This window comes from Crinia signifera, chromosome 1 (genome assembly GCF_055691185.1).
Source record: "Crinia signifera chromosome 1, ASM5569118v1, whole genome shotgun sequence".
In the NCBI taxonomy this organism is placed as follows: domain Eukaryota; kingdom Metazoa; phylum Chordata; class Amphibia; order Anura; family Myobatrachidae; genus Crinia; species Crinia signifera.
This window is the reverse complement of record NC_139217.1, coordinates 106,001,547-106,028,984: the sequence shown is the minus strand read 5'-3', so window position 1 is coordinate 106,028,984 and position 27,438 is coordinate 106,001,547. Positions and strand designations below refer to the sequence as shown.

General features: G+C 44.5%; 2 protein-coding genes across 7 annotated transcripts in view; one reads left to right on the top strand and one right to left on the bottom strand.

Annotated features, from left to right (window-relative positions):
* NEK1 (NIMA related kinase 1) overlaps positions 1–2,586 on the bottom strand; it is a 74,028-nt gene extending 71,442 nt beyond the window's left edge. For 2 of the 5 annotated variants that reach the window (XM_083170996.1, XM_083171007.1), the window contains exon 1: positions 2,249–2,586. In XM_083170996.1, the coding sequence (XP_083027122.1) occupies positions 2,249–2,365 (117 nt within the window). In that variant the 5' untranslated portion in view covers positions 2,366–2,586. The remainder of the gene's footprint in view (positions 1–2,248) is intronic. The other 3 variants (XM_083170991.1, XM_083171003.1, XM_083171011.1) reach the window with 2 other exon arrangements.
* Positions 2,587–8,417: 5,831 nt separating this feature from the next.
* Positions 8,418–27,438, top strand: part of CLCN3 (Cl-/H+ antiporter 3) — a 56,797-nt gene continuing 37,776 nt past the window's right edge. Inside the window, exons 1-2 of one of the 2 annotated variants that reach the window (XM_083170971.1) lie at positions 8,418–8,631; positions 17,431–17,606. In XM_083170971.1, the coding sequence (XP_083027097.1) occupies positions 17,447–17,606 (160 nt within the window). In that variant the 5' untranslated portion in view covers positions 8,418–8,631; positions 17,431–17,446. The remainder of the gene's footprint in view (positions 8,632–17,430; positions 17,607–27,438) is intronic. The other variant, XM_083170977.1, reaches the window with a different exon arrangement.

The window sequence follows — 27,438 nt, the reverse complement described above, 5'->3', positions numbered from 1 at the left end:
AAATAAGTTAAAAAGTAACTTTTTTAATTATTTAATGTAGCATATTTTAACACTTTTCATGCATATTTGCATGCATATTTCAAGCTTTTTTTGTTGCATATAATCCTGTCTCTACTTATCATAAAACATTAATCTTAAAGTCCATATACACTGGGTAATTATGGACAGCGATGACCACTGTCATCGCTGGGGGGGGGGAGCCGCTCTGTGCATACGCACGGAGCGGCTTATCCCCTGCCTGGTGCTGCCAGCGGGAGGCGGACAGCTGTGCATAGCGCAGCGCATCTAGTTCAAAACGCATGTGATATGCTAAAGCAGCATTTTGAACTAGATGCGACATGATCTAGTCCAAAAAGTACATGCAGCACATACTTTTAGCACTATGCGATGTTATGTGCGTGAGAGAACACATCGCAAGCCAAAAAATGCTCTGTGTAAAGATACTGTAATCTTTGTTTTACGTATTAAAAAGCTATAAACAGTTTTGTTTTTTTATATTCTATTCTGATCAATTTATCAAAGTGAGAACCTGGAATGGATATAACTTTCAAGAAAGAAAGAAAAGAAACATGCAAGGAAAAATAATTTGTTGTCATATTCATCAATATCATTATAATTTTGATTTACAAGAATTGAATACGCTCATTTCCAGCAGAAAATAGAATGTATGTAAAATCAAGAGGTACAGTGTTGGACTGGGGCAAGAAGGGCCCACCGCACAATGCAGTGGTAGGAGCCCATATTTAGGGGTGTGGCAGAAGCCATGTTGATTTGACTAACCATTAGACATTAGTGCATGGGCTAGGCCCCTTGACAAATCCAATATAATAAACAGCTAATGCTGCTCCTCACCTCCGAGAGGATTAAAGTGCTCTGTGCACCAACGGGTACAAGATGGTGCACCATATGTGCAAGCACAGCCGCCAACATTACGGTTATGTTGTTCTGACATTTTGACGGGACGGTAACTAGTATATAAATACTGCTAGTACATACATGATAATGTGCCAGATTAATGAAAACAAGGCACTGTAGAAAGTACACCATAGTCCTGGGCAGTATAATGCATACTTTTGAAAACTAGTTTCAGGGAGATTATAGTTGGTAGTAGAATTTTACACAGCACCCCATTAAGTGGGCGTGTCATGCTCCACCCAAAGGGCGTGTCTAGTTCCATATAAAGAGATATTGTGAAAAGAGATTGTGAATGTGGCACATAGAAGTGTGGGTGTGTACTGCTATATCTAAAAGGAATCTTTTAAAATGACATATCCAAATGTAGATGAGTCCCAAGCAGTTAGTATGAGCTACTATACTTGTTATAGAAAAGTCACTGATACATGTCAGGGATTGCTCATCTATTGTATTTTACACATGGTTCCATATAAATGGCCACAAGACATGCATGTAATAATAATAGTTATTTATATAGCACTTTTCTCCTAATAGGTCTCAAAGTGCTTGCTTTAGCCTTTTATGTAGCCATAGGGAACTTTGCGTTTTATCACCAATGCTGGAAAATTGCGCTGATAATTCAAAGTAAATGTATCTCGCTCATGACTTTTTCCCAAAAAATGTAACAGCTGCATAATGTGGGCGATGTGAAATTAGGGAGATTGCTAGACTAATCAGGGAGAGCAGGAGATTGCTGTTATTTCAGGGAGTCTCCTGCAGAATGCAAGAGTGTAGGCATCTATGGTATAATGTATAATTCAAGGGCACAGTCAAGAACCTGATCCATAGAGGAGGTGGTGGGGTTGCCCTGTCCAACCTTGAAGGGATAACTGACCTCATTGCAACCTGCAGCTCATCATGACTTTAGTAAACTATTAAATATAATTATTCCCAATAATAATGGCAGAAGGGAAAGGTGGATTTCTGTGCACGGTCCATGCAGTGACACAGATACCAATGGTGTCCTCTTACGGTCTGAGCTTCTGCTAAGATGATGCTATATACAAGCATGAAGAGGCTGACAGAACACACCCATGGCACTTACGGTATGTATATAGCAGCCATTCCACAGCTCTTCAGGACTGCCTTATAAATAGATAGATAGATAGATAGATAGATAGATATAGCCACACACAATGTACACACACACAGACACTACTAAGCCCTGTAGAAGTGAATGTGTTGGGCGTTGCCCACGTCCGATGCTAGAGAGCCTTACAAATAAATGGGCGAAAGTGAATATATTAGTAACATTCAGACGGGGTTGGGGAGATAACCAGCGGCCCGCACCCACCTTGGAGATGTTGATCTCCTTGATGACATACTGTTTGCCATCCTCTTTGGCTTTCACCAGGATGGCCTTCCCGAACGAGCCCTCGCCAATCTTACTGATTCGGACGTATTTGTTCATATTGACTCCGGCTACCGCATGGCTGTCAGTCGCCGGAGAGCGAGCGCAGCGGTCCGGGCTGCCGGCTTATTACTAGCGGTCCCGCTTGGTGATGTTAGTGGTTGCCGGGCAGCAGCAAGTCGCCATCCTGCGGCGCATATGTGACGTCGCGGTCAAATAGTCCCCATATCTATGGGCACAATGTGCATCTACTCCACCGACAAGCGGTGTGCTGATGCATGGGCGGCCATATTGTTATCTGGAATGAAGATGTTTTGCTGTGTCGAGGAACTGGAAGTGACAATCATTTGCTTATTGTGATATTAGAACAGAAGTAGGTGACACCACACGAGTGTTTACACATCCCAGCATGCTATGCCCCAGATTTGATTGCAGTACGTGCTAATACTGTTGCAGTACATGCTGGGATATGTAGTTCCACAATCCACAGTAGCTGGCGTGCTACACGTTGTGACCCTGTAATACTGTATTAGAGGCTGTGATGAGTACAGTACCAGTACTAGTAGCCATAGATTTTCAGGTCTATAATAAATGTTGTTTGATGCTCCTGTCCACTTAAAGCTGAATTAGTATAGTAATTATGGTACTGCCTCATCTTTGGCCACCGCTTACGCTACAGAACTTGTAGCGTACACGGAGCCACAAAGGTTACTTTTGGGTTCCACACCACCCTCCTGTGTCCACGCCACCATCTGTTACCTTTAATAAAGTCGTGGCAAGCAAAGCAGAGTGGAGCGAGCCACCAAGCCCAAAGCGTGGCGAGCGAACAATCGCGATTCACGTAGTGGCTAACATATCTGGCGTAAGCCGTGGCCACAAAGATGAGGAAGTACATTAATTATTATAATTTAGAAAATGTGTTCTTGATTTTTGGGGATATTTATTAATATCAAGAAGTGGACAAGTTGCCCACTGAATCACATTTAACAAATGGGTTATTTTTGTGGCTGTCCCAGCCACAGGCAGTAGTGTCCTGAGGTGGGGGCGACAGTTGGGAGTTCCCCTGCCAGTCGCTGTGGGCAGCGGTACATCTATTCCGGGAGACAGGGATCATGGTCAGCAGCTCATAGAGCGCTGGCCATGCCCCAGAGCAACAAGAGCGGGGGCATGGCCTCACAATCTCAGACATTCCCATGAAGCCATGTCTCTTGTCCATGGCCATGCCTCTTTTTGGAATGCGCACAACATGGCTGCACGGGTGTCCTGACTTCCCAGATGACAATGTTGGAAGATTTGGTGTCTGCCTTACCATACCTCCCAACCATACTTGGCTACTTGGGAGATTGTTAAGGTGTGTACAGCGCGGACATGTACTGCTACATTCGAGAGGCGTGTCAGAAAAAGCAGTGTGTACATATCTGCCATCTAGCCAGTGAAACCGTTCTGCAGATATGGACGCACATGTAAAAATCTGTATTTTTTGTGATATTTCATTTATTCAGGAGGTATGGAAGGTGCACCTATGTATTCACTCCCATCTATTCTTTTACACAAGATCGGAAATTATGGAAACTTGTCAATGGTCAGTGTGCTAGGAACTTCTAGGAACATATTGTACTGGTTTAAACAAACAAACAAAAAAATAACTTCAAACACAAATTTGACACATACTTTAGACCTGGTCCTTGAGAGCTACCAACAGTGCTTGTTTTCCAGATCTCCTCACAGAATCTCAAGTGAAGTAATTATCTCATTGATCATTTAAAATGTGTCAGTAAGTAATGATTACACATTTGCAGCAGCTAGGTTGCTTGGAAAATGTGAACTGTTGGTAGCTCTAGAGGACTGGAGTTGGCTACCACTGCTTTAGACATTGCAACTTCTGATGTCCTCTCACTCACATAGGAGATCAAAAGTTGCCCCACAGCCAGTAGTAAAACGCATTAGGTGTTTCCCACCCCAGGATTTGGATTTGGACATAATCTACTTGCCACACTATTTTTCCCGAATTTGGTCACTGCTTCAAGTGTGGAACCTTCCTTGGGACCTATTGCGGTTATCCACAATACCCCTTTCATTGGGACACCCCCCAACGGTTTATTGAGGGACACCGCACCGCCAGTGAGGACATCTGGGCTGAATTGGGGTCCTAAACAACCTGGTCCCTCCACAGATTTCTCCAGCGGTACCAATTTGAGACACCGTGTTACTCGAGAGGACCTGTGTTACTCCAATCCTTCAACATCTAGGAACAGTGACCCACACTTACCCACCTGGTCCCTCCACAGACTCCTCCAGCAGCACCAATTTGGGACACCGTGTTAATTTAGAGGACCTGCGTCATTCCAACTTCTCAACATCTGGGAACAGTGACCCACACTTACCAACCTGGTCCATCCACAGATTCCTCCAGTGGCACCAATTGGGACACCGGGTCAATCGAGAGGACCTGTGTTATTCCGACTTCTTAACATCTGGGAACAGTGATCCATATTTACCATCCAGGAACAGTGATCCACAACTCAGTATTTGGGTAAAGTGTACTTACCCTTCAATACCTTTCCATTGAACCAACAACACTTTGGTTTATCCAATCCTGGGAGTGAGCGTATCAGTCTATATTTTATATATGCATTTTTTATCTTTATTGTAATAATTATGTATATGTCTTCATTTTAATTATTTTCTATAAAAAACTATTTTTTCATTAATTGTTGTGAGCATGTTTTCTGTATATTTCAGAGCAGGACAGGTCCGCGCCATCGCCATTTTGCCAATAGAAGCTTGCGATCCAGCAGCCAATCAGGAGTGGCAAAGGTGGCCGGACCGCAAACTTTGAATGGCTTCTGAGGCAGCGCAAAATTTTTAAATAGTCACGGCGGGGACCTTTCAGAATGTCCTGCTCTAAACCTGACAGCCGGGCAGCACACCGCTCTCTGCCCTGCTGTCAGTGCTTTTTTAGATAGGCAGTATGTCTATCTAAAAATGATAGACTGGTGCACCCCTGGACCACCCCTTAGATTCGCCTATGCTTGCCAGGGTGCCTTGAATTGGTAATGCAGGACTAATTAAAATTGGAAAAACATCCATTCGCAGCTTATGGGGCAGCACCCACATCATTGGATGGTCGCTGACAACTGAATGATGTGGAATGTGTCAACGTGCATTAGGTCGATTTGGACAAAAGGTCGACAAGAGTTTGGCACTTTTATTGGTTAGGTCGACACGGACAACGTATAAGTGTACCTGCGCTCGGCACACTGTTATATTCTCCCTCTATGCCCACTGGTAAAGTATGACCAAGCTAACTTCAATGTTGCTTCCTACTCCCATGATCAGTCCCCACCTCTAGCCTCTATTCCTGTGTGTCTACAAACAGAGCAAACACTTGTGCTCGATAAGAAACTTTGCCTTGCCTTTTCTGTTATTCGGAAAATAGGACTAATTCAGACCTGATCACGATTATCGATAGACTGCGCATGCTTACAGACCGTTGTATTCATGCACAATGCCGTCCTGTGATAAAAGTTTGCAACTTTTTTTGATCACTGCCCGTACGCAAGGTGATTGACAGGAAGTAGGTATCTGGAGGTGGTAATTGCCGTTTAATGGGAGTGCCAAGAAAATGCTAGTGGTGCCGGAAAAACAATGGGTGTAAAAAGGAAAAGTCTCTGGCTGCTCTGAGCCTGGATAAGCAGTGTCCAGTGTAAAAAATCATGTGATGGTGAGCAAAGGGGTTTGGACACATTCGCATGGCTGCAAATAGATTTTTTGCCTTGTGTGGGGTAATAAATTCTGGAGATACAAACACTGTCCCCTTTACAGGCAAGAACATCAAGGCAATCCTCGGCTTGCAATTTTGGTACTTGTGTAATAACTGGGCACCCGATTTTATGATCGGGTCGGAAAAATCGCATCGCATCACATGCAACCAAATCGCATGCGATGCGATGCAATCGACGCGATTTTCCATAGGATTCAATGTTAAAATGGTCCTGTTCATTTCCCCACTATCCAAGTGGGCATAGAGTTGATTTTATATAGCGTGGCGAGCATAGCGAGCCACCGAAGCGTGCCGAGGGGACACGGAATACATTTTAAGTAGTCCGTATCCCCTCGCCACGCTATATAAAATCAACTCTATGCCCACTTGGATAGTGGGGAAATGAACAGTAACATTTTAACATTGAATCCTATGGAAAATCGCGTCCATCGCATCGCATGCGATTTGGTCGCGATGCGATCGATGTGATTTTACCGCAAAATCGCGGCGCATCGCATCTGATTGTATGCCTTAAGTTAAGGCATACAATCAAATAATCGGGCGCCCAGATATTACACAAGTACCGCAATTTTTTTAATTACATCATGCCATCCTTCCCAATTGCATATCAAGCTGACTCCATCTCTTTCAGCCTAGGGAGAGGGACTTTGACACATCTCAGAGAGACCTGGGTGCTCACAACCCTTTGAATCGCACTGCACCACACCTGCAGTTTTGTAAAATATATAAATTGCTGGCTGAAATATGGTTTTGTTCTCTCCCCACTTTTACCATTGACAGAGGGAACTTGGGGCCTTATTCTAGTTCACTCTTTCTGACAAAATCCTTCTTAGATGGACAAAACCATGTGCACTGCAGGTGGGGCAGATGTAACTTGTGCAGAGAGAATTAGATTTGGGTGGGGTTTTACTTCAAAATGAGATCTATATTGCAGTGTAAAAATAAAGCAGCCAGTATTTTCCCTGCACAGAAACAAAATAACTCACCCAAATCTAATTCTCTCTGCACATTTTACATCTGCCCCTTGCAGTGCACATGGTCTTGTCCATCTGAAAAGGATTTTGTCAGAAAGGGTGAACTAGAATAAGGCCCTTGGACTCATCCTTCCTTAGTGAAAGTGGAAGAAATGCTTTCTCTATGCTTAAGCTGGCCATACATCAGAACAACCAGCTTGCAATCCTGATCATGTCATGATTTCCTTTGAACTCCTAGGCAGTCCCGGACTAATGATTTGGTGCATTTTTGACACAGGATGTGTCAATGATGTACTTACGATGCATCGTACGATCCAGCTGCCACATACGATCGATTGTCTGTCTCACAATCAATCATGTGCATCACAGTGTCTGAGAAAATGGCAATCAAATTATGATCTGCTCCTGATCACAATAGATCATATGTGCAGCACATATCTGAGGTTGCAGCTCACGATCCGCGGGACCGTGCATCGTACCTAAACACCGAAAGATGTGCACCCAAAAAAATACACAATGCATCGCTCAAGCCGTCAAAATCGTGTGTTTGGCTTGAAATCGTTCTGATGTATGGCCAGCTTTACTCTTTCTCCGAAAGCATCTGAGTTGCTGAGACATTTTACATTTCTCACCAGATGATATACAGTTGCGACCTTTAACATGCTTGGATGCTGCTGCACAGTGGGGCACCTTAGATCACATGCTCCCACCATGCCCAATAGCATACCCCTGAGTCATTTGGACGTTCTTGGGTTTAGTGTTTTTTTGTTATAAAGTAAAATATCAGCAGAGCATTCCTGCTACATATTCCTATTGCTTGCAACATTTCCTAAAGGCCTCCTACATTTATGGAAGTAACTTTGCAGTCTGCAATAGCAGAGAACAGTCAATATACAACAGTACCCACAACATTAATTTCACATGATCTGATTTCTCCCACAGGGGTGGATGACATGTGCTATAATTGTATAATTGATTCAACTTCAAACTAAAATAAAAACGTGTGTATTAGTCGTATACCCTCATTATTTAGTGCATACCCGTGCTTATTGGAGTGTTAGCTGTTGCTGCCACACACACACACACGTTTTATTTACACACGTGTATGTTGTATATACACACACATGCATTTTTATATATACAAACATTTATGTGTTATAATACACACATGTATTTTTTATACAATAAGACATCAGCCAGAAGCAGCCAGCTCCCAGCTGATGATGGTAATAGCACACACACTGCACGCTGTGTAACACCCAGATAATCAGCTGATGCCCACATCACTTACGCCCGAGTTGGGGCCTTCCCTAGCAACGCCCACCCCTCCCTAGCAACAGCTTCAGCAGCTGCCCGGAAGCGGGGATCGGATGTGCGGTTCCTCCCCCAGCAGCAGCAGCAGCAGCAGGTAGAGGCGATCACCCAATTCCTGACCGTCCATCACCGTCTGACGCCCTCACCCAGCCACCGCCCCGGCCGCCCTACGCTGGCCCTAACAGCCCCAGAGGGGGAGGATGCGGCAGCACCCTGCCGGGGGAGCAGGCGGTGCCCCCGGACACTCGGGACAGGTAGGAGACCACAACAGTTGCGCGGCGGCCTGCACTGCACTGCACACCATGGCTGTACATCCATAGTGTCCGGGGAAGGCCTGTCTGCTGCGCCACTGCACGGGGTGATACAGCTGTCCCTCCACACACTGGGCAGGGGACATGCTGCCTGGTGCATGTGTTTGGTCCTGTTAGGGGGATTATACGGAACAGGACTGTAGGTGACACATGTGACAGGTGGACAACATGCAGTGTCTCTTTGTCGCTAAGTTACTGGGGCGCTGGGGTTTGATGTCTTCATTTTATGGAGCTTTCTTGATTGTCCTCAGTTTATTTGGCTAAACTTCTAGTTAACAGAATCACATTTCTATTTTGACCATACTCCTATACAAAACAATATGTGTGTGTATGTCTGTCCACGGTATATGGTCGTATTATCGACCACACTTAGGTTGACACTGTTGGGTCGATATGGGTTTAGGTCGACATGTGTCTTTCCACTGGTTTTTGAGCCGACATTTGTCGACAGGCGGTATTTCATGCTCTACTATCCACTAGGGCTTGGTGGGAGAATAAAATAGTGTGCCGAACACAGCGAGGGACCATGCCCGAAGCATTGCAAGGGGCTGCGGTTGACTTCCAACTGTGTCCATGTCGACTGTGCTGACATTCGGGTAAAAAAACAGTGAAAAAACCCATGTCGACCTAGACACCTGTCGACCTTCAACCATGTTGACCTAGAACCCTGTCAACCTAATGGTGTTGACCTAATAACTGTCGACCTAAGTGTAGTCAGTAAAATGATCCACACCCCTGTCCACTAAGGATATTGTGTATATAGAAACAAATAAAGTGGAACTCAGGACAAAAAGTAGACAGCACTCTGTATGGCCCCACAATACCTGTAATACCTGCTGAAAGACATCCATCGAAACATCTGCTCAGATCTGATTTTATCTATTTCTTTTTCTTATTTTTGGCTTTGGCTCATGTGTATTTAGTATTTCGCTTCATAACCAGCAATGGGCAGAGTTTGATTTAGTGTCTACAGGTTGTCATCCATATCCAGAGTACTCGGGACCAGAGATATTTTGAATATTTGATTTTTATGTAGTGTTCATTCTAGCACCCGCCTTCTTTGAAAACCCATGCAGTTCCTCTTCCCTGCCTGGGGTGTCACTGTCTGCTGTAGTGCTTCTAGCACAGTGTGGTATGTATATCAGCACTGATATGCAAACCAGACCTGTGCTAGAAACACCACAGCAGACAGCGGCACCCCAGGGAGGGAACAGGAACTGCATGGGTTTTCAAAGATGGCGGGTGCTAGAATGAACACTATTATGTATTATGGTATGCAAATTTCTGAAGCAGTTCTCTCTGCATATTGCATATGCTAGTGTAGTGGTTCCCAAACTGTCTGCCTAGGTACCCTGGGGTGCCTCAGGACACTTACAGGGGTGCCTTGGGTTGGTGGACCAGGATCAATTCATATTAGTTATGTGCAATGTAACAGGAAAAACCAGTGCTGGTGGCTGCCAATCATAACATATGTGGACAAACAGGAGCAAATCCTGTCCCTCACCACATAACTGACATATAAACACAATGCACTTACTTTTATATTTTTTTTTCCTGAATTTCTCAACAAGAAACATTTGGCCTAGGGGTGCCTTGAAAACATTTTGATGCTCTAGGGTGCCGTGATTCAAAAAAGTTTGGGAACCCCTGTGCTAGTGTAAAGGCCCCATACACTACTGTGGTTTCGGCCGATTTCGCCCAAGAGAAATCAGACCAAATCAGGTGCGTGTGATGTCCCCTCCGACCTTGGACCCTCCTCCAAGTGGCGGGGAACAGGGGTCGCATGCAATCCATCATATGTGAAAGGTCATACGTGGAAAAGGTCAACATGGCATTTTGGGTGCTTTTGTCTCCAATTTTTTTTTTTCATACATTTACCATTCATGTGGACTTCGATTTAGAATGGTAAAATACACAGAGCATAGCAGCAGAGAAGTGAGGAACTTGGCCCGAAGCATAGAGAGCCATGTGTGGGGATGAGGTACACTAATACCCCGTTCTCACTGCCGCAAAAACCCGGGTATTTCCCAGGGCAAGCTGAAAATTCCTGTGTCCTGTCTCAGTGTGAAAAGGTCTTTGTGAAATTCCTGGGTGTTATGCCCCAGGAATTAGACACAGGTTTTTTGCAGGGTTTTTCCTGGGTAATACACGGGTGTACATTAGTGTGAACAGCACAGACCCGTGTTTTTCACACATGATGCCAAAAAAGAAGCTCATTGGGGGATGTAATCATGTGATGTGACATCCATTATATGCTACGCAAGTACGTATACATTATACGCAATTATTATACATATACAATATACACATTATACGCAAGTATGTATACATTATATGCTATACAAGTACGTATATAGTGAAAATCACTTTAATGTACATATGATTAAAATATGTACATAAAAACATAAATGTCTTGTCCTTATTATTAATATTTTATTAAATGTTGTAATAGCCATGATAAAATCTATGCAGTGTGCTGGTGAAAAAAGCCCTATTTAAAATGACATAATCTTTAGGCAGCCAATAAAAGCTGTTTTTAAACAGCCAATAACAGTAATTAGTACAAATTTCCCAACAGCCAATCAAAGCTGCTATTACATTCCACACACTTGTTGGAAGGCAGACCATGGAAAGCAGTGTGAAAGGGGCAGACACGGGAAATTCCCGGGTCTGAGGTGCAGTGTGAAGGGGGGTCTTTTGAGCTGAGAAGCTCACAGTGCTGAGGTCATGATAAATAAAACAAATAAATACAATTGGGGGTTCACATGCTCTGTGTCGACAGTGACACCTATAAAAATGAGAAAATGGAGTCGACCTTTTGCTGTTGACCTAATGACTGTTGATCTAGACCAAACTCTGGGTCCTGACCCCAAAGTGGGTTCTGACCTTCTCAGCATGGGGTCGCGCCATAATCTCAGTCAATGATTCAAGGAGTCTGAAAAAAAATCTGTTGAATTGTCTGTTATTTTACTCCTCCCATCACTTTGTGCCTCCACAATGCTGCCGTGTATGTGCTGTCTGCTGACTACACATCAGAATCAGAATCAACTTTATTGGCCATGTATGCTTGCGCACACTAGGAATTTTTTGTGGATTTACAGTGCAGCATCAAGCAGGGATGAAGGTGGGGGGGTGAAGGCATTACATACATTACATTAAGACATTACATGTGGGGAACACATACCCGCCGAGCTGCACAGCGCCTAGGCAGCCATCAGCGGCGCCACTGGTCGCTGCAACAGCCAGGAAGGTAACATTAAGTACAGTTATCACATAGGGAGCACATACCCACCGAGCTGCACAGCGCCTAGGCAGCCATCAGCGGCGCCACTGGTCGCTGCCAACAGCCAGGAAGGTAACATTAAGTACAGTTATCACATAGGGAGCACATACCCACTGAGCTGCACAGCGCCTAGGCAGCCATCAGCGGCGCCACTGGTCGCTGCAACAGCCAGGAAGGTAACATTAAGTACAGTTATCACATGTGAGGGTACGAGTTCTTCAATCACTCAGACACCGAGCAGATGAAACCAGAAGAACGGTTTATTTTCCACAGCACGCACAAATAGACAATAAACAGTGGCAAAGGTAAATTGCAGAGTAGAAAGATATTCAGGTAGCAGGCCCAAACAGACAGTCCTTGTATAGTCACAGTCCCAGATCAGTTCCACAGGGCAAACTATCACTTATCCACACAGCTGTAATAGCAGAAAAGTCCACACGATACCTAGACAGAGCCTAACCTCTTAGTCCAGGACAGTCCATCAAAATCTGATGCGATGACCTTCTGCAGTAACTTGCTGGGGTCCTCTAATTCTGTGTATTGTCTGATGGGGTCCCAGAGCAAAATAGTTTGAGGAACCCTGATCTAGACATTGTCTGTAAACTATAACACCCAGTTTATCTACCATCTGATAAAAAAAATATTTATTTAAGCGAAAAATGTAATATTTAATCTGTAAATATTATTATTTTATTATAATATTGTGTATTTTTTCCAGTTTTTGTATCCCTTGTACCCTTTATTAATTTAGCTTAATGCAAGCATAATTATTTTTAATATTAGGTAATTTAGATTAATTCTTTACATAATAGAAATAAATGGAATAATTAGTAGGAGCAAACAGTGATTTTTCACTTTACAAACTAATCTTCTTGGTGGATTAATTCTTTGTGAAATGCAGTAGGATATAGGTGTAATTATGCATGGCAAACAGTACAGAAAGTAAGCCGCCATGGTAATCATGGCCAGATATATTAATATATTATAATTTGTAAGGGCGTGGCAATCCTCTCATTTACTGTTACATCTCTTGGTGCTTACTTTATAAATGTCTCTGTGTGAAGCATTGTACATTCATATGATCTGAAGCACATGTCCAGCAGAATCATGAGACCAGATTACTGTTTTTACTCATTACCCCTCATTCACATTGGAGCCGGTTATTTGCTTTCTCACCGATAGACACTTGAAAGAAAAGCACAAATTTATTTGGAAAGCGGATTTCTGGTACGTATTGTGCTAGAACAAGGTCTTGTTTTTGAGATTATGATTCAAAGTAATTGTATATCTGAAATTGTCACTGAAAGTTAAGAACAGAATGTTAAGCACAAGGCCAGATAAATATTTGCAAGGGTCCATATAGTAAGCACTTTGTCAGAAGGACAGAGGACATGAACAGTTCTCTTACGGAGAAGTCTAAATCCTCCAAAATAGTGCCCTTTGGTTACCATAGATTTATGGTATATTGAAAATTCTCTAATTGAAAGTTTCCTCCACTAGAGGAAAACATTGAAAACTAATGATGGCATAAAGTGATTGAATATTTTTGGCCATCCAATTTGTTTATGGTATACAAACCTTCATATTAACTAATATGCCGATAATCACTAATATTGAATTGTTAATCTTGTGGTTTGACTGTAAATTTGATAGTTATAGATAGAGATGTGCAGGTTCGGATTTACCCGGATCTCAAAATGGGATCTTATTGGCTATATGCTGTCACGTGTTTTTGCTCCAAAGCATGTGACAGTTGGATAGCCTCTAAGATCCCGTTTTGAGATCCGGGTAAATCCAGATGGTTAGGTCTAAATTGAAGTGGGCGAAGGGACCTCCTGAAATCACAGGGGAGGAGAGGGGGCGGAGAGATGAGGAGCAAGGTCGGAAGAAGGGTCCCAAACGGATGCTTGCCACGCTTCGGGCATGGTGGCTCGCTCCGCTTCACTTGCCACCTGGTTACTAAAGGCAACCAGTGGTGGCGTGGATAGTGAGGGAGCAAACCTTGGCCTCGCTCCTCCCCCTGGGCGTGGAAGGTCCTTTAGCCCACTACAATTTAGCATCTACCAAATCCGGACCTGCGCATCTCTTAATCAACAGCAACCGGAGACTGGGAGTCCTATTCAGCGGCAGCCGCCAGAGTGTGGGACGGCTGCAGCAGAACAATTTGGAAGATAAATATTTACATATGGCCCCCGGAGGATTTTTTCCCCATACAAACGGCCCTTGGTACAAAAAATGTTCCCCACCCCTGCTTTACGGTGTCCATATATTGCATTTTGTGTGTTTTGTTGTGTGTTTATTTTTTTTCTTAAGTTTTATTTACTAAATACTAAAAACTGACATTTTGACTGTTCCTGCAACTGGCATGTGTAACGACAAGTCAGTCGTACACACAGTCAGATGTACAGTCAGATGTACAAATATATCTGCAAGATTTCTCAGCATCTGCCATGCTGCACTGTCGACATAGGTCTGTGGACATATTAGCTGTACACACCCGTTCAAACATTTTATCACGCAGTGTGTATGTACCAATCCTTAGAATGGCAATAAAATAATTGGACAGCAGACAGGTATAATGTACAGTGCCTCCGGCCTCATGGTTTTTGTTTTTGAAGAGATTGTGGGTTAAATCTTTGCAGGAAGTTGTATTTTCATAATCAAGAATGAATTATTAATGGTAGCTGTTGCACAATCCCTTTTCTTACTAGTACAGTTTCCTTTTTTAAAGGTGAATATTAGGATAAGATTGCAGTATTCTGGTTGTAAAGCAAGTTCACTTCCATCCGGGATAAATGTAGTACCTCTTAGTACTGTCCTGTTAAATCCTTATGCTGTCATTTCTGTAGAAGGGATTTCATCCATCAAACTAATAGTACAGGGCGATGGCATAGTATGTCTGTTGTTGAAGGGTGTGGGTGTACAGAGACTGTCCAGGCTATGCCATATATAACCAGATCTGTTTGCTATTTAAAGGTGTTACATCAGCAGAAAAATAATTAAGTGCTAAAAAAAAGTGCATGAATCTGGTATTTTCAGACTACATTTTGGGAAAGGCACTATGGGGGGTATTCAACCCATACTGATTTTTCCAATATTTGGAAAATCTAACTTTTTCACTGATTTTTCGGATGAGGTTACATTTACCTATTACATTTTAAGTGGCGATTTTTCGACTGTCGGAAAATTCGTCACTCTCGGAAACCACGTTGATCGAGAATGCTGATGTAGATTTTGACTCTTTGAACAAAGGCGACCTGCATCTTCGGAAATACCATCTGAAAGAGGCCACATTGTATAGTTATATCCATCATTTGGCCAGCACGTACAGGGTATGGTTAGCATTACTGCCTTACAGCGCTGAGGTCATGGGTTTGATTTCCACCATGGCCCTAACTGCGGAGTATCTGTATTCTCCCCGTGCTTGCATGTGTGTACATGTGGTAGGAAATATAGATTATAAGCTCCACTGGGACACGGACTGATGTGAATGTTCAACTATTCTCTGTAAAGAGCTGCAGAATATGTTTGCGCTATAAAATAAACTGTTAATAAAAAATCATTGAAGTTCTGAATACATGTATACAATTTGACAGTTTTAGGGATGAGTTTGGGGCACGGCACCCCCTTTTGGTTGGTGTGACATCACTACCAAAAAAAAGTTTCTGGTGCCCCCCCACACACATTATAATTTGTAACTACTTCCTGGTTGCCAGGGGTTTCATGCTTACCTCAGCGCCAGTATTCCTGGAATTGTGGCACTTCTGGCTAACACTACATGCGCCGCACGTTCTGGCAGATGCTAGAGGTCCAGTAGAACTTCTAGCATCTATTTCCTCCTAGATGGCAGACATTTTTGGAGGACTATATTTAGTAGACGACATTGAATCTGGTTAAAACAGGCGTCGGCACCCCCAAGCCTTCGCTTGTTCTGCAGTAGTATTGCTACATCACTGATCTCACCAGTAGAACACTCCTAACACATACTGGGGCATATGTATTAAGCCTGGAGAAGAGATAAAGGGGTTGGGATTGTTTGGTCTACAGCAAGTTGGTCGACAAGCATTAGGTCGACATGGAAAGGTCAACAAAGTTCTAGGTTGACATGGGGAAAGGTAGACATGGATAATAGGTCAACAGTCTAGGTTGACAGTCAAAAGGTGGACATGGGGTTTTTCATTGTTTTTTTTTTTTTTTTTTTACCCGAATGTCAACACCGTTTCCAATGCACCGCTTTGCTCACAGTGCTTCAGGCACGGTGCCTCGCTGCGATCGGGACAATATTTTATTCTCCCACCATGCCCTAGTGGATGGTAGGGCATGAAATATCGCCTGTCTGCACATGTCGGCTCAAAAAACAGTGAAAAACCCCATGTCGACCCTTTGACTGTCGACCTAATGCTTGTTGCTTAACTTGCTGTAGACCCAATGACTGTATCCCAGATAAAGTGAAAGGGGTTAAAGCACCAGCCAATTAACTGTGTTTGAATATGACAGTTGGGAGTTGATTGGCTGGTGCTTTATCTCCTTTCACTTTATCTCTTCTCCTGGCTTAATACATCTGCCCCACTGTAACTTCTTGTTCTTAACTAACACTTTAAACTCTCGCTAGAGTGATGCCTTGGGGTGGTTGGTCTGTGCTAAGTTGGGGGCTCCTGTGTCCTGGACTTAAACCTTAGTGTTGTGGAATGACCAGATGAGGTCACCTTGTTGCAGTTGGTGGACCCATATTTTTGACTAAAAATTATGCTAAGCACCTCAACTCTGCTTGATAGTAGATTTTAGAGTTTATTATAATTCTGATTAGCAGTGCGTAGTGGAGAAACCTTAATACAGTGACAGTAGTGGTGTATGTGCAACTTACTAACTGCTGAGGTATTTTCAAGCACTATGCTCTATAAGTGTGTAGAGACATTGCCATTTACTGCATATGTACAGTTTGTTTATTAACCCCTTCAGTGGCAATCCTGAGAATTTTCCGGGCTGTGCCTCAGTGCCCAGTCTGGCAAGCCCGGAAAATTATCGGGATTGCCACTGTTTACAGCCGGGCAGTGCTGCTGAGTTCAATCACTGAACTCAGGCAGCTTCAGCGCTGCCCAGTTCCCTCCACTCTGTGGCGCCGCCTCCTCCTCCCCCCTCCCCTCTGGGTTTTGTATTGAAGTCCCCGGCTTATGACAAGCCGGCTGCCGGGGACAGGTACACAGTGCGGGGACGCTGGTCCAGGCAGCCACTGATTGACAGTGCAGCGGCGCTGCCCGGACCCAGGAAGGCAGTGGTGTTTTTTTTTTTTTTTTAAGGGAGCGCTCCCCATAAAAAACTCGCCTAGTGGGGAGCGCTTCCAAAAAAAAAAAAACCACCACTGAAGGGGTTAATGAGTACATCATTAGAACAACTTCCTTGTTTTCAGGTCATTACTGCAAGAGACTGAAATTTAATGGCAACTTTATGCATCCAAACAGGTATTCAAGCAGCTAAATGGAGTCTGAGCAGTTGTTTCAGAGAAGTTACTACCGCAACAGTTACAACAGTATTACCAGTGCAAGCAGCGACGAGGAACTCCTGGATGGAGCTGGAGGAATGATGGACTTCCATACTCTGGAAGATGACCACTTGTTAGATGGTGATGCCTCCATTGGTGAGTTTGAATAATATCTGTAGATGATTGCAAGACGCAGTGTTCTCTACAGAACATTTTTTCAGCCGGGTGGCATCAAGAAGTAGCCGGGTGGGGATATTCGCAATAAAAAGTTCAAAGGGGCATCTTTATCACTGCTTAATGCCCAATACATGTTATGTCCCACACTGTAATGCCCATTACACATTATGACACGCTGTAATGCCCATTACACATTATGACACGCTGTAATGCCCATGACACTTTATACCACATAAGTGCCACTAATACTAATATATGAATGTCCATCAACCCAGGATTTAGCTCAGTGTGAAAGGGTCTTGAAAGAATATCCTGGGGTGAGCATCTTGGGATTTGTACCCAGGTCCTGACCTGGGAAGATTCCGGATTCGACTCGGGATGCGATCAGTGTGAATAGTCACGTACATGGAACTTTATAAAAGCTGCTGATTGGAGCTTTCTTGGGCTCACAAATGCTGATGTCATCTTTCAGAGCCCTGGAGTCCATTTCTAATGACATGCATATGTATTTGCAGGGATCCCAGTGTGAATGGGGCTGTCCCGGGTCGATCACAGGTCTTAGTGCAGCGTGAAAGGGTACATTCCCGGGAAGCGTCCGGGAACACATTCCCGGGTATAACCCGGCTCTGTGAGTGTGAAAGGGGTATTACCTACATGCTCGTTGCTCCTTTTCCAAAGCAGAGGTAATTAGGTGACCGCGAATATCTTTAGTATAGTAAAATTTTGGTACTCTTTACCTAGAAGGGCGGGCATCGCATGTACATCGCATGCCATTTGCGATGCGACCGATGCGATGCCCGCAATTTTACATTGAAAACCATGTTAAAATGTAAATCGCGTCGGTCGCTTCGCATGCGGCCAAAAAATCGCATGCGATGCGACCGACGCGATTACCGCGATTTTACATAGGGAACAATGTTAAATGGGTCAATTGACCCGATTTAACATTGGGAACAATGTTAAATGGCCCACAGACCCCAAATAGCCACCCTGGGCCCCCCCAATTGTTAACGCCACCCCACGATCAACGTGAACCCGAAGCGTGGCGAGCGCAGCGGTACGCGTCCTCCGACCTTTTCATACCCCCACTATCCACGTCGGCGTGGAGTTGAGAATAGATAGTGTGGCGAGCCACCGAGCCCGAAGCGTGGCGAGCGGACGCGGATACCTTCACAGGTAAACGCGTCCCTTCGCGGCCTTCACAGGTATTCGCGTCCCCTCGCGGGGCTCACTGCGCTCGCCACACTATCTATTCTCAACTCCACGCCGACGTGGATAGTGGGGGTATGAAAAGGTCGGAGGACGCGTACCGCCGCCCCTCGCGGGCCCGCTGCGCTCGCCACGCTTCGGGTTCACGTTGATCGTGGGGAGGCGTTATCAATTAAGGGGGCCCAGGGTGGGTATTTGGGGTCTGTGGGCCATTTAACATTGTTCCCTTTGTAAAATCGCGGTCATCGCATGCGATTTTTTTTTTTTTTTGGTCGCATACGATGCGACCGAAGCAATTTTTTTACATGCGATGCCCATTATAAAAATCTTGGGTGCACTTTTAGGTAAAGAGTACCAAAATTTTTACTATTTTAATAAACTCCAAGATATAGCAGAGTGAGACAAAAACACTGGCACACCATACTAGTGTTCATTCTAGCACCCACCATCTTTGAAAACCCATGCAGTTCCTCCTCCCTGCCTGGGGTGTCGCTGTCTGCTGTAGTGCTTCTAGCACAGTGTGGTCTGTATATCAGCACCGATATGCAAACCAGAGCTGTGAAACACCACAGCAGACAGCGACACCCCAGGCAGGGAACAGGAACTGCATGGGTTTTCAAGATGGCGGGTGCTAGAATGAACACTACCATACTGAGATGGAACCTGGCTACAAAGCGTTGGGGCCAGATGTAAAAGCACACCAAGGGTTTCCTTGGTATGAATAAAATAGACCAGCGGTTCTCAAACTGTGGGTCCTGACCTTCTCAGCATGGGATCGCAACTCCATGTTACTAACCATCAGGCTGATGACTTCTCTAATCTCAGTCAGTGATTAAAGTAGTCTTAAACATATAATTAATTGTCTGGTATATTAGACTCCTCCCATCACTCTGTGCCTCCACAATGCTGCCATGTATGTGCTGTCTGCTGACCACACATGTGATGTGATGACCTTCGGTAGTAACTTGCTGGGGTCCTGTAATCATTTTATTGTCTGATGGGGTCCCAGAGCAAAATACTTTGAGGACCCCCGAAATAGACACTAAAACAATCTACGCATTTTGGGATGCTGTGGTGCCCTTTTCAAGATTAGTGTCTGACAGGGTGTAAGTCTGATGCAGGAATGGCCTCTCCAAAATTGCAGCGGTCTGTAGCCCGGGGAGAAGGCCAGAGCAGAGGCGGTGGTCAGTGTAGGGACTGACAGATAAGAGCTCGCTCCTGCAGGCCGAACAGCGAGGTTGTAGACCGCGGGCGTCCATGTGCCGCCGCGAAACAAGAACAGGTTTAATGTAAAGTTTAAAGGTATGAGCGCTTATTTCAGGAGTTGCTTGCTTAAAGCTGCTGGTAAATTAGGGGATGGTCAGTCCCCTATTAAACCCCCAAAAAAGAAGAAAAGACAGAATAGCAGCGCTTAATTGAAAACCTCTAATAAGTGAATCAATTGAATAACTCTCTTATTGCACAATTCTATCAAATACAATAAAAATCTATTTCATTGATAAAAACAACAGTGTGAATATCCAGATCAAGTGCTGGAAATAAAGGGGGGCTCAATGATGAGCCTGTAAAAACCTGCACTGTACCCAATAGCAGCAGTCCCAATTGGTGGAGTCCACAAGGCAGAAGGCGTCCTGAGGGTCGTTGGAGGGATCGGCTCTGCAGCTGGACAATGAGCCAATCTGAAACCTCAACAAGTTCTTGCCACCAATTTTATTCAGGGTTAATTAAGCCAAGGACATCCAGTGGAGGGACCAATGTCAGATGAATGAGCAGGTAAATCCAGTGAAGAGAAGTCCAACAATAAAGTCTGTGATCTGGATCACCACCAACGCGTTGCGCTGGTCCAAAATCCAGCTTTATCAAGGTGTCCTGTTGTGAGCTTGGAGCTCATATTTATACCCAGAGTCCATAGGCTCCCTGGTTCCGTAGCTAGCACCTCCAGACGCCCAGCGGGATTCTAGGTCCAGCGGAGGGGCAACAGGGCGGTGAGTGCAGGGTAAAAGGGGAGATTAAGCCTGAGGAAGCGGGCGCTCTATAAATGTGATGCCTTCCACTATGGCTACCAAGCTGCCCGGCCAAGCGCCCCACTGTGCCCGGCCAGGGGAATGCTGGGTGACAGAGTGCACCTTGCCCGGCGGAGCGGCTGAAAAAACAGCGCTGAGGAGAATACTGAAGACGTCTTGTACTGTATATTTCATGTCAGTGGGGACATTAAGGGATTTAAAGTTATCCTAGTGACTCAACAATTATTATTTTATTTTTTTGGTACTTTTTAGAAGTGTTTGTAATTTGATGAGCATCTGTAAAGGTTTCCAAGTTCAATCTCTCTACTCTTGTGACATATGCTAGATTCACTAATGTGTTTAAAAGGCTAATCCAGGACTTTGCAGGCCATTTAAGGTTATAGATTTATCTAGGAGTTTGCAGCGCACTTAACTATCACTTACAATACTAATGTATTGATGAACTGTGTTGTTTGTAATACGTCTGCTGAGTTATATTGGTCTCCTACTGCAATAGAACATGCTTCTTACAAAACAGCATAAGTTTCTGGTGGTATATATTTATATGTTTCTGTACAGTAAAGGTTCCCATACACTTGTCTAATTTGGGCCCGATTTCACCCGATTCCGGACCGTGCATCGGATTAGAAGTGCAGAAGAAGCGCTCGGCAGCGGGCAGTGGGTGGCAGTAGAATTTTTTTTTTTTATTCTAAAAATGGACGCCACTGATTGGCTGAGAAGGTCTACATTCATTTAAATTGGATTTATCACATATAAAAATGGCAAAACAAGTGCCAGATTGTATGCGAGCCTTCTGGGCAGCTGCTGGGGGAGTTAAGGGAAAATTGGGTCCAACTTTTCCTCAGGACAAGTCACACAAGTGTATGGGGCCATAAGATTATGTGGGAAGTGCACACAGCGCCTTTTATAGCTATGGTGCTTTCCAATGCAAAAAGCAAATGAAAACCAAATCTTTAGTCTATTATCTTATGTAGACTGATCTCTCAAATGGTTTCTGACAGACTGATTGTAAGTATAAAAATGAAATGAATTATATTATCTTCTTATTGTACGATCGAATTGGGCCATCTTCCGAAGAAGACGGGCCCCGTTTTTCCCCTAACCCCTCTCAACCATAAGGCCAAAGAGGGGAAAATAGGGAACGGTGGGTCCTCTTCGCCGAAGCTTAGAGAGACCCTCATTCCTCAACCCCAGGAAGGGTTAGGACGGTGGGTCCTCCGCACCCGAAGGTTTGGAGAGACCCTCAGTAGACTTCCCTCCGCCTTGCGGCTCGGGGTCGTCCTCGGGGGCACGAAGCTCTCCCCAAAAGGCGAGAGCTTCGGCACATTGGGGAAATGGAAGGTCGGAAAGGGTCGACCACACTACCCAAAAAAACGTGACAAAACTACAAAAAACAAGGAACGTGAAAAGTGACGAACGTGAGAGGGGAAGAGAAATAAATAATAAAGACCTCAGCCAGAAGGGTGGGGGGTGGGGGGGAATTGTCTTACCCCATCCAAAAGGACGAGGTAAGGACGTGCAGCGCTACCTGAAGGGAAGTGCGCAGTGCAAGTGCTTACTAGTGCATGGTGATTTTGGGATCACCCGTGCATGTTCGGCACCCCCGAGTTTCCCCGGGGGCACAGTGCAGCCTCGGACTCCAAGCAACCGACCGATCAGCGTCCGACCAAGGTTTCTCTGTTCCCATCGTAGGGCATTTTCCAGCCCCTGGCATGGGAATGGGTACTCCACTGGGCTTTTCAACTGACTCCCTAAGGGGCTGCGACCCTCTCGGAAGAGCAATCTACTCAGTCTCAGTGTTTCTCCGATCCCAAGGTTAAGGTACTAAGCTGGGCCTTTCGCGGTCTCCCCATCAGAGGCTACGAACCTCTGGAACAGGAGCCATCTACTCAGTCCCAGCCTTTCTCCGCTCCTTGGGAATGGATACTAGACTGAGCCTTTCGCTGTCTCATCCTTCGGGTGCTACGAACCCCGTCGAGAGTCAAACTACTAGGACCAGTGTTTCTCCCCCCCCTCTTACCAGTGGATTTACGGAAACGACACCTCCTACCAAAGGCAGAGGTGAAGGTACTCAGCCAGACTTTTCACCACTCCCAGGCAAAAAAGAGGGGTCCCACACCCTCCGCCCATCAGAGCAGCTACTCAGTCCAGCCTTTCTCTATTCTCTGCCAGAGGCCAGTCCATACCCACTGATAAGAACAGATACTACACTTGTCACCTAATGGAGAAATGGTTCACGTGCTTTAGATTGACTAATAGAGACTGTGAGTCTCTAAAGCAACAATTGGCCGACTAATACCCACGTGACCTGGATGAGTTGCCACGGTAACCAGGCACCATTAGAGAGCCCTGATCTCTGTTTTTCCTTCACTCTTTTACCTGCAAATGCTGTGGACTCACTGGGTAGGCACGGAAGTCAGTTGCCTCCTCAGTGCTGTGTGAATAAGATGATTATGGGGAATGATTCTAGTTGTTTGTTGCATTCATTCAATCTGCTGTATACATACAGAAAATATTCACAGCCTCATCCCCAGAATTCTACACACAGTATCCCATAATGACAATGTGAAAAAAGTTTTTGGGAGATTCATGCAAATGTATTCAAAATAAAAAACGAAGGAATCACATGTACATAATTATTCACAATCCTTTAGTATTTTTTAATATGATGCCACAAGTTTGGCACACCTATCTGTGAGTAGTTTTGCCCATTCCTCTTTGCAGCACCATCTGGTTGGATGGGAAGAGTCTGTGCACAGCCATTTTCAGATCTCTCCAGAGATGTTCCATCAGATTCAAGTCTTGGCTCTGGCTGGAAGTTTATAACCCTCGCGTTTATCTTTTTTTTTAATGGTTCATACATCTGCCCACATGTCTGATACGGAGAGGGGCAAGCGCATTGAAGCCCCTTATTGGCTCGCTGCAGTAGCCATGTTATTGGCTCTTATTCTTTTCTCCCTCTATGGGGGTTGTGAGAAATGACCGTCGGAATCCAGACTGTCGGAAAGTCATCCGGCACCCGTCGGATATGAGCGACTAAATTATTTTTTGGTTATTTCAGTGAAGAGAAAAATGTTATACACGTCGTACATCTACATACACAATTGATATGGTAATATAAAATGTAACACATTGCTACTTCAGGCTAGGTGATATGAGCAGAACTATGCAGCACGCACGGCTGTTGATCTGCCTTCAGGTGTCCCTCGCTTACTGCAGCAATTTGCCAGCTCCTTTATAAAAAGATTTAGGTCCTCCTCTGAGAACCTGAAGACACAACAGCCCTAAAAGCAGAAACTATGCGCCGATTCCAATGCGGTGCAGACAGAGGTGATGCTGGCGTCTAAGAGCCTGATGTCTCACCATCACAGCAGAGATGCATTCTGACTTACCTGTCACCTATGGGTATGATGTGAAAGTGATTAGAACCACCATGCAGACTTTACTATCACAGGCTGTCTCTGATATTATAGCCTAGCTGCAGCATCTAATGTGATCTACACACGTAGCGATATACAGACATTTTTTTTGAGCGATTTTACTTAATTTAACTACATAGCTCAGAAAATGGCCCTACATCGCTGTGTGTGCAGGGCCATAGCCCTTTCTCCCAGGGATTAATAATCTGCACGGTCAGGGCCAGTGTTCACACCGGAGAACACTGGCCCTGACAGATCGCTCAGCACACATAGCTGTGCTGAGCGATCTAGCATCGCTCAGAACGCTTGTCTACAAACATTGCCATGTGTGTAGGCCCCATAACATAGTGAGTCACTGAACAACGCCTAGAAACACTGCACATGCTGTTGTACACCTTAAACCTTCAGTGCCAAAACTTAATAAAGAGAACTATCAATTATGGAACAAGTAAGATGACTTGGAGAATCAGTCTCGTCAGAACAGGCTTGCGGGTCTCCCCGAGTCTATGAATGGCTTTACACTGGAACAGTCACCTTTCCAGCGATACTTGTTGCTGAGGAATGTTGGGACACAGTTTTTGAGATAATGCACTATATTGGTCCGCCCCTTTATTCTGCATAAAACTGCCTTTTCAGAAATGTTATCCTGAGAAGGAAATGGATTATTTTCTTTTTCAAGATTATTCAGTGACTCTTATTAGAGCCAACAAGACTTATTATTTCCCGTCTGTTCCCAAGGTATAAAATAGTGACAAGAATTCTCTTTAGTTTATCCTGCCAGGCACCATCTGTATGAAGGTTCCTCACATAAGGATTTGGCCTCCCATGGTGAAGCCTTTGTTTATATCTATGAGGAGTCGTAAGCTCTATATTATGCCCACCTTCTCTACATACCATATTGTACATGTTTCCTTTTCCATCACCTTTCTGTGTCTGAATTTCTTTCATGGCATTTCCCTCTGTTGTACACAGTAATCGCTGCTGGTTATTGCTGATGTGTAATAATTATAAATTTAAATTTAGTTGATATTTTTCCAGTTTTATTCTCTCTTATTGCATTTTGGTTTTATATTTTATGCTTTCATTTCTATGTTGTCATAGTCATGTTACCCATCACATATTAAGTCATGGATGGTCTTGCTACTGTTATTTCTGTGTTAAGTTAAGCGTTATTCATCCTGTTTTACATTGCACCTCCGAACTAAATAATCTGGGTTGCAATTGAAGCACTAGTCTGGTAATAGGTTACTTTTGCTACTGAACTTTTGAAAGGCCACATTCTATTTGCCTTGTCTTATATATGTCTTGTTTTGTTTCGCTCTCCTTGTGCTCCTCCCCTTCCTTCCAACTATATGTCAATAGACAGGTCCACTTGACATATGTTTTAATTGATACTTTCTGCTGAGATATGACTAAAGGAGCCCATACACGCTCCGTTCTGTACTCTGCGATGCGCGCTCCCGCGCATCACATAGTACGGTACAAAAAATATGTGCTGCACATACTTTTTGTACTAGCTACACATCATATCGGATCGCAGTGCATGCACACTGCATACACAAGGCATGCGATCCGATACTATGTGTACTTTAAAAGTACATAATGGAGCCGCAAAACGGAGCGTGTATCCTATACATACTTATTGACTCCTGGAATGTGTGGGGTATCAATTGCCCCAATAGCAGACTTAAAACTAATCTCTATACAAACAATTAATTAGAATCTTGGGTGTGACAAAAAGCATTTGATGCCATATTTATTTAACAGTTTCTTATATAGTGCACACATATTCCGCAGCGCTTTACAGAGAATATATGAACATTCACATCAGTCCCTTCCCCAGTGGAGCTTACAAGCTATATACCCTACCACATGTACATGCACACAGACATTCTAGGGTTAATTTTGTTGGGAGCCAATTGACCTACCAGTATAATTTTGGATAGCGGGAGGAAACTGGAGTAAACCTACGCAAGTACGGTTAGAGCCATGGTGGGAATTGATCCCATGACCTCAGTGCTGTGAGGCAGTAATGCTATCCATTACACCATCCATACTGCCCGATGATGTGATGCTATGGGCCATACAGACGCAGCGATTTGTGCTTATTTCTAAGCAATCTAGTTACATCGCTTATACCCCCTTTCCACAAGCCTAAATGTCCTGGGTTTTTGCACAGGAGCGCACAAAACCAGGGATTTTAGGCAGGTGGAAAAGTTCCCACTTAAAATAACCCAGGTCGTGATTCAACCTGGGCCACTGTGTAGTGTAAATGGGTAACCTGGGTCAATGTGACCCGTGTTCCGTTCACTACAGTGCAAAAGCTGGGGCTGGGAGATGCTCTCCTCTCCCAGCGCCTCCCCAACCCCACCTCCCGATGACATCACCTGCCCGGCATTATGCCAGGTGGGGATTCTAGTGTGAAAGGGTTCACAAGCTGGATCGCACCCAAGTTGGAGCCGGGTACAAAATCCTGTGTGCTACCAGGCTTGTAGATAGAAAAGGGGTTTTAGAAAATAGGAAAACATCGCTAAGTGTAGGGGCCCCATTTGCCTGTTTATCATGGGGTTGAATTAGTTGGGGGCCCACACAGGGGTGTCACTTTACCTAGTGTAGACCACCCCTTAGAGGTTATTAAAACAACAATCGTGTATTGGGGTTTGTTTTTTGCTGGTGCGCTGCAGGTCCCATCAATCCCTGTCTTGCGTAAAGCATTTGTGTTGTGTAAATTTGTTAATGTTTTCCCCTGGATTTATTGTGTGTGTGTGTGTGTGTGTGTGTGTGTGTGTGTGTGTGTGTGTGTGTGGTCCATCCAAGATTTCCTTAAACCAAGGGTTCTTAAACCTCTGGTTCCTCAGGACCCCACACAGTTCACGTTTCCCAGGTCACATTTTATAAGATCCACAGGTGGAGCTAATTATTTCACTTGTGATTCTGTGCAAAACATGGGACCAAGTTTGAGAACTTGTGCTTTAAACCATCCAGCTGGGGGTATGGGTCATAGGGTTGACCACTGAAGGTTGACATGGGCTTAGGTTGACACCTGAAAGGGTTGACCTAGCCTTAGGTCGACCGGGTCATTAGGTCGATACTAGCATTAGGTCGACATGGGGTTTTTGTCCCGAAAGTTGACACAATCCACATGCTCGCTGTATTGGT